Source organism: Portunus trituberculatus, chromosome 9, assembly GCF_017591435.1.
Source record: "Portunus trituberculatus isolate SZX2019 chromosome 9, ASM1759143v1, whole genome shotgun sequence".
Classification (NCBI taxonomy): domain Eukaryota; kingdom Metazoa; phylum Arthropoda; class Malacostraca; order Decapoda; family Portunidae; genus Portunus; species Portunus trituberculatus.
This window is the reverse complement of record NC_059263.1, coordinates 69,386-77,500: the sequence shown is the minus strand read 5'-3', so window position 1 is coordinate 77,500 and position 8,115 is coordinate 69,386. Positions and strand designations below refer to the sequence as shown.

Here is an 8,115-nt window from a genome sequence, read left to right as displayed (position 1 = left end):
TTCTTCTAATGCTGCTATTTCTTCTTCTTCTTCTTCTTCTTCTTCTTCTTCTTCTTCTTCTTCTTCTTCTTCTTCTTCAGGCGCATTCCAGATACCTATTATTTTACCTATTATTTATTGCTTTATATGTCATCACAACTCCTTTTCATAACGCTGTATTATTGATCTATTCCTTCCTTATTGACTAGTGTGTGTGTGTGTGTGTGTGTGTGTGTGTGTGTGTGTGTGTGTGTCCTCAGACTAAGCCTAACCTAACCTTGTCCACCTTTCCCTGTCTGTCCTTCGCATTGACTACACTTAGGAAACAATTGTCTGGGTAACGTAATGCACCGCGGGGGGAGAGAGAGAGAGAGAGAGAGAGAGAGAGAGAGAGAGAGAGAGAGAGAGAGAGAGAGAGAGAGAGAGAGAGAGAGAGAGAGACTGACTTTGTTACTTGTGTTTCCTATTTACTCTTTTATTATTCTTGCTTTATCATTTTCTTCTTTATTTTTCCTTATCTATTTCCTTTTTTTCCTTGTCGATGAGAGAGAGAGAGAGAGAGAGAGAGAGTATAACTGAATCTCGCACCATTAACTAAGGATCTCGGGATTTCCTACACCACGAGTTTCGAGACACAGGAAACCACAAAAATGCCGAAGATGCCCCTTAAAAAAAATGCGAGATTCGTTTTCTTCTGGAGGTCAGTTTGTGAGACGAAGCGACCACAACAGAACACTCCTGCCTCCAGTGCATCACTCAAGAATGTCCTGACGCATTTGACAGACCATATTCTTCGTGGCCTTTGAATAAAATAAATAGAGAGAGACCATATTGTAAAATACCTCTGCACCGCACCTCCACTTACTTCAAAAGGCTGTAGTTAAAGTTATACGGGTTCTTAGTGAGGTTATTTTATTTATCTATTTATTTTTATTTATTTATTTTTTTTTTTACGGTTCTAGTGGCAGATTAACACTATTTTTCCATTATCAAAGGCGAGACAGCCATGAGAACCCGCCTTGAAATTTGACGGGTTCTTTAAGGGAACATTTTACGGTTCAAGAGACAGATTAACACGATTTTTGCAGCTTTTTAAGGCGAAACATTGTTGAGAACCCGGGTGATCATCTGCAGCCTTTGAAAACTGTGGAAGAATGAAGCTTTTGTGAACATGTGCTGGTTGGGTAGTTATGTTTATATTAGACGAGTGTATAATGAAAAAAAAAAGAGGAAAAAACAGAGAGAGAGAGAGAGAGAGAGAGAGAGAGAGAGAGAGAGAGAGAGAGAAACGCAGGTCAAGATGAAATGAAGACGAGGACGAAGACGAGAGTAATGGCAGAAGACGTGTTGTGTTTTACGTTGGAGAATAATTAAGAGAGAGTGTTTCGTATCTCAAGACATGACAAGAGGAGGGGAATACGTGACACAAGGAATGCAAGAATGAAGGAATGAAAGAGGAAGAACGAACAAAAGAAGTTAATGCTACTGGGGAAAATCTACACCGAAAGACTGTAGTAATAAATTGATAAGAATGAAAAAATGATATAACGAGAATGAGAGGAAAAAAAAAAAGTAAAAGGAGTAATATGAGAAAACTAGAGGCGAGACTTGCTACACACACACACACACACACACACACACACACACACCATGAAGTGATATATATTCTTGGCACCAATATCATTCCTAAGACGCATTAACACATCACTATTTCAAACTTAGCGTATTTACCACTTGTGTTCACAGTCGAGTTACAGATATGTGTTAATGGATACTGTACACACACGCTCTCTCTCTCTCTCTCTCTCTCTCTCTCTCTCTCTCTCTCTCTCTCTCTCTCTCTCTCTCTCTCTCTCTCTCTCTCTCTCTCTCTCTCTCATTGGTCCTCGTTTTGCCCGATCACATTGACTAGTCTTGTTTTTTTTTTTCCTTTTTTATCTAAGAAAACATTTATTTCCGTGTGTGTTTGTCCGTCTGTCCTTCTCCAGGAAGTGTGTATATGTGTGTGTGTGTTTCACTGTTTGATATGTTGCAGTCTCTGACGAGACAGCCAGACGTTACCCTACGGAACGAGCTCAGAGCTCATTATTTCCGATCTTCGGATAGGCCTGAGACCAGGCACACACCACACACCGGGACAACAAGGTCACAACTCGATTTACATCCCGTACCTACTCACTGCTAGGTGAACAGGGGCTACACGTGAAAGGAGATACACCCAAATATCTCCACCCGGCCGGGGAATCGAACCCCGGTCCTCTGGCTTGTGAAGCCAGTGCTCTAACCACTGAGCTACCGTGTGTGTGTGTGTGTGTGTGTGCTCTTTTTGTTTTGCATTTTTCTTTAATAACTACTACCACCACCATTATCACCACCACTCACTACTACCACCACTACCACCACCATCACCACCACATCAAATATTAAAGATATGGACATTCTCTGTATTTCTTATCACGCCCAGGTGCTAACACACACACACACACACACACACACACACACACATTTTGACTACGTATACTATATAGTACTTTTATAATGACGGTGTTTGTATGTATGTGTGTTTATATGTATGTATGTATGTATGTATTTGTTTTGTGTATGTACGTAAAATATGTGCGTGAGAGAGATACGACCATGAGTAACCTTGGGACAGTGTGTGTGTGTGTGTGTGTGTGTGTGTGTGTGTGTGTGTGTGTGTGTGTGTGTGTGTGTGTGTGTGAGGAATGACGGTGCTGAGATGAATAATGTGAGAAGGTGTTGTGTGTAGAATGAATGATAAAATGTGAGGTAATACTTATATAACCCAAGAATGAGACAGAGAGAGAGAGAGAGAGAGAGAGAGAGAGAGAGAGAGAGAGAACTGGTATGGAAGAAGTAAAGGAGAAAAGAATAATTAGTATTAGAGAAGAAGGAAGAGGAAGGAAGAAAACAACAACTACTACTACTACTATTACTACTACTACTACTATTACCACTGCTACTGCTGCTGCTGCTGCTGCTGCTACTGCTACTGTTACTGTTACTGCTACTGCTACTGCTACTACTACTACTACTACTACTACTACTACTACTACTATTACCACTGCTACTGCTGCTGCTGCTACTACTACTACTACTACTACTACTACTACTACTACTACTACTACTACTACTACTACTACTACCACCACCACAGATAAAACATAAGTTCAAGGTTTACGAGAACATACACGAAGGGAGAGAAGGAGAAAGACAAAGAAGAAAAAGAAGATGAAGAAAGAAGAAATACAGGAAAAAGAAAGCAAGAAGGGAAGAGAAGAGAGAAGAGCAATGAGGGTACAACAGATGATACGAGGAGAAGGACAAGTACACAGAGATCCTAAGATAATAGGTAGACAAACAGCAAAAACAACATGACCTAAACTCTAGTCTGGCCGTCTCGAGGTAACCCAGCAGACATGACCTTTCCCTACTGTGTGTGTGTGTGTGTGTGTGTGTGGCAAAGGGAGCGAGTCAAGAGATAAGAGTGTTCCCTGGCCCTCGTCCCCGTCCAGACCCGCCCCAGCCCAACCCACCCCGCCCTCCTCATGAGTCAGCCTGGTGTTGGGTGAACCTCTTCGTCCTTCGCGGTTCCATTAAGACACGTGTGTACACATCCCGAGGGGCATCTCAGAGAGAGAGAGAGAGAGAGAGAGAGAGAGAGAGAGAGAGAGAGAGAGAGAGAGAGAGAGATGAGTGTGCGTGCAGGAATGAGGGTGAGAGACGAGGAGGGAAGGGTAATAGAGATAATCTTAATAAGAGGATGTCTGTGGTGGTGTGAGAGAGAGAGAGAGAGAGAGAGAGAGAGAGAGAGAGAGAGAGAGTGGTATGCACCATAGGAATTTATTGAATTTTCATTATTACTGTTATTAACATGGTAGTAGTAGTAGTAGTAGTAGTAGTAGGTGTTGTTGTTGTTGTTGTTGTTGTTATTGTAGATTGAGTTTGGCACCTCAACATTAATTGTTGGCGCAATCATCAGTCATCAGTTATCATCATCAGCGTTTCTCTCCCATTGAATGCCGCCTCCCGTGCTCAACAGCCACCCCGAGGAACAGCAGCAGCAGCAGCAGCTCCACGAGCCACTTACTGTCTCGTCAGTATGAGGCTCTGTAGGAGGGTCTGGCGTGCCTTTCCGCTGCCGTCCCTACAGGAGAACGCAGGGCAGCTAGAGACGGCAGGAGGGAAGGTGAGTGTCACGGCGTGGTGCTGAAACACTTGAGGGCGAGGGCGAGGCTGAGTGTGAGTGTCGCCTGGGTTTGGCGCGTGCCTGGCGTGACGGAAGGCGATGTCATACACATTTCATGCTATTTATATTCGATGTGCACCCGAAAGACTGCCTGGTCACAGTGGCCTGAAGTAGGAGTAATTGAGAGTAATTGGATCATGAGTATGTCTTAGAGGAAGATGAGCGTCATTACCGTGCCGAGGATTAATTAGTGAGCGTGGCGGTGCGGTTGAGTCACGGTGCAGGCAAGGCTGTTCTGGATCAGGTTCACCAGGACCGCCGCCTGGCGCCTCGCAGGGACGCCCTTCCTCATCATATCCTTCAGTCATCTCAGTGCACCTGAGCCGCTGGCGTGCACCTCAGCCCCGTCCTCCCCTTTCCTCCCGGGCCACCATTTCAGAATGACGTCACCGTCGGGTTCCGTCTCAGGTCTCTCACAGCGCGCCGGTAGGTCGGCTATTGCCGGGCGACGCAGATAAGCGGGTTACCTGCCGAAGTAGGTTCGCTGTGGGCGTGGTACTGAAGTGAGAACGCTGAGAAAACGTGAGGGTGAGGCAGAGCGGCGGGCGGCGGGTGGCGAGGGGCGCGTGTGTAGCCGCGGAAACTCCCGAAACCCCCCGCCAGTGGAAAGTTCCCGGCGCCAGCCAATCAGCGGACGCAGGCACCAGCCAGCCAGGCCAGTGACGCCAGGCTCAGGGCGAAGAAATACGCCTTGGTAATTGTGTGGTGGAATTATCTTGGCACAGATGCCCGTCCCCTACCCCGCCAGCCTCCGTGCCCCGTGCCCCGCCATGCCCCAGGGTGTCAGTCCCCTGTGGTACAGCCCACCTGGGGACGCTCATGAGGCGGCACTCCCTCGGGCGTCCCTGCCACTCCCTTATAACTTCAAACCTTTGACAACTTACATAACACATGATGTACACAGCCATAATATATTTCATTGCATTGATTTCCTTCTCTCTCTCTCTCTCTCTCTCTCTCTCTCTCTCTCTCTCTCTCTCTCTCTCTGCATCTTTTTTTTATTTTTTTTATTTATTTATTTATTATTATTTTTTTTTTTGAGGACCCTGCTCCGCCTATATTTACCACGCCCCTTACAGCCGTGCTTGTCACACACACACACACACGGGCAGCTACACACCTATCGGAAGCCAACTCAGTAGCTGACGTTTACGTACACACACACACACACACACACACACACACACACACACACACACACACACACACACACACACACACAGACAAACAGAACTTTCACCCACGCTATTACACCTGGATCGCCCCGCCATTCCGAGGTCTCCTGGGGGAACAGCTCACTCAGCATGATCAACACTCGTGTGCCGTGGCATCTAACCCCTGCTGGCCTACGTCCGTCGACCATGGACACCCGCTGAGCCACACACAATAAATAGAAAGTTAACATTCAATCTTGAACACCAGCAGGCACTGGCACGCTGTTCCTCCACCCGGCAAAAAAAAATCCCTAAGGCAGGACCTCTCCCTCAGTGCCTACGCGGGCCCTTGCGTCTCAGTATGTGTAGTGTGTTGAGTTTTGAGTCTCCTGAACTACCTGACGCAGTCTAAATGTACCCTGAAGTGAGTCAGTCACATGGAACTTTCCTCCCCGATTGAGAAAACGGTTGGCGCCAGAGAGAGAGAGAGAGAGAGAGAGAGAGAGATTGTGCACGAGATGCATTCCTTCACTATTTAGCCAGTGCCACATTCCCAAACAGTTCTGGCGGCGCTTCTTTCACTCCTGTAGGAGGGCTAGTGGTCTCAAGGCAGCTCCCACACAGGCCCCGAGGAGCCATTGATCCCGGCAGGCCAGGGGGAAGGACTGACCCTCGGAGGACGCAGTGAATACGAGCGAAATCTTATACTGCCCGTGTTGCTCTCCTTCAGGCACGGCAGCGGCGCAGTGAACAGAGAGAGAGAAGGTTGTGATAGAATGAACAGTTCGTGTCTGAAGTCGCAGGGAGGCTCAGACAGACACGACGCAGCAAAAGCAGACATAACCTGCAGCACTACTTTGAACAACGGTCGTAATAAACGTACCCAGTGCTCCTTACATGAGGCTCCCCGTCCCTCCTCCCTCCCGCCCTCCCGTCCTCCCCATTCCTTTTCCCGCTCTCCTTTCCTCGCTGTCTGGCCACTCTATCAACTCCCAGGCCGCCACTCACCCACTTTGGCATCGTCCTCTTCCCTGTGGTCGAAGTCAGGATCGTCGGCGTCGAAGATAATCCCTTCATCGTAGAGGAGGATGTCAGCCATGGCGAGAGTGGGCGGGGGAGGCGTGCGGGCGGCGGCGTCGTTCTGGGCAGAGTTTTGGCGGGAAATGGCTCAGCGCGCTGCCTGACACGTCAGTCGCTCTGGGACTCCTCGAAGGTTCTCTCCTTACGAAGCGTGGCCGAGGAGATTTTGGGAGGGGGGAAGGAGAGCGAAAGAGAGAGGAGAGAGCGAGGGCTTGCGGGTTGGCTAGGCGGGGAAGCGGTGTGGCTGGAGCGAGGGGCGCGCTACACTGCGGCAGAGGAGAGGTGGAACTGAGTTGGCTGCCTCGTCATGCACGTCCCGCGAGGCATTCACGGCGGCGGCCTCTGTGGGGACACCCGCCCCTACCCCGCCCCACCGTCCCGGCCAGCCAGCCAGCCACTCTGATAATGGACTCCTGGCAGCCCCGGTGGCGCCCAACACTTGTTACTTACGTACACTACCTGCGCCCTTACTCTCCTGGCCCCCCACCTATTTATGGCGCGCCAGCAGGATCCCCTCCGTGCCCTAGAGGGTTCGGCACTGTGCTAATTCGGCACTTTTGATATTTATAGATCAGATCTGGGCAGGACCTGGCCTCTGGACTGACTAATGGACCTGTGGCCATGACAAAGGAGCAACGCACACATAAGGCGTCCTACTCCACCTCTGAGGACGCCCTGAGGCCCTTCTATTCTTACCTCTGCCATTTCCTGCCACCGGACGTCCTCTTCCCTCGGGTTCCTATTGGCTCGAGACCTGCGTCGTCGCGTGTCTCCTGCCGGTAGGAACCCGTAGGCTATGGACTGGTGCAGTGTTCTGTTCTCTGCCTTCCCTTTTGCGTGTTCCATATATTGTGTGAATGTTTGCTATTCAATTTAACTCCTGTATAACAATCTGCAATTTGATTCATGTGATTATCCTCGATGTTTTCAATGTTGTAGTAGTAGTAGTAGTAATAGTAGTAGTAGTAATGCTGTTCTTTTCCTCTTGTTTATGCTGCTGCTGCTTGTTGCTGCTGCTGTTCTTGTTATTCATGTAATGCAAGCACAAAGCTCTTGGAAAGCGCCTTGGCCACCGGGCAGCGCCATGCGTGGGGAAGGGCCAGGCAGGGAAGGCAGCTACAGGTGGTCCAGTCAGTTATTCTCCACGAGGCTTCCCATCGTCTTTTCATACAAATAAGAAAATAATGACTACCGGAGGCGCGCACCAGCATTCTGAAGAGTGCACCAAGACGCCCTTGCCCCATGCCAAACGCCGCCTTGTCCCCTGCCCCGTGCCCTGCCCTCGCACCCGCCCCGCTTAGCGCTTACCTCCTTATCGGATTGTGCGGGATTATCTTGCATCACGCGCCCTTATCACACAACCTGTTGGCTGCTGCTGCTGCCGTCCGGTGCTTGCTCCGGCCCCGCTCCCAGCTCCTTGCCCCGTCCCTCACGGAAGTATTGGCACACAAACAATGTCGAGTGTCCAAGACAAACCACTTCCCCGTTACGCTTACAGGGGGAAAAAATGTGTAAGTAAATTAACAAAGGGTAAAAAAAAAAAATATCGTACAATGTGGCAACGTATCACACCACCACCACCACCACCACAGCACCACTCGCTTATAGTTGTAAAATGTGATCGGGACATTT

At 48.9% G+C, this 8,115-nt stretch overlaps 1 protein-coding gene across 2 annotated transcripts in view; it reads right to left on the bottom strand.

The window, feature by feature from the left end:
• Positions 1-6,717, bottom strand: part of LOC123501672 (protein pinocchio-like) — a 61,489-nt gene extending 54,772 nt beyond the window's left edge. Inside the window, exon 1 of one of the 2 annotated variants that reach the window (XM_045250637.1) lies at positions 6,412-6,717. In XM_045250637.1, coding sequence (XP_045106572.1) covers positions 6,412-6,502 — 91 coding nt within the window. In that variant the 5' untranslated portion in view covers positions 6,503-6,717. The remainder of the gene's footprint in view (positions 1-6,411) is intronic. The other variant, XM_045250636.1, reaches the window with a different exon arrangement.
• Positions 6,718-8,115: the final 1,398 nt, after the last annotated feature.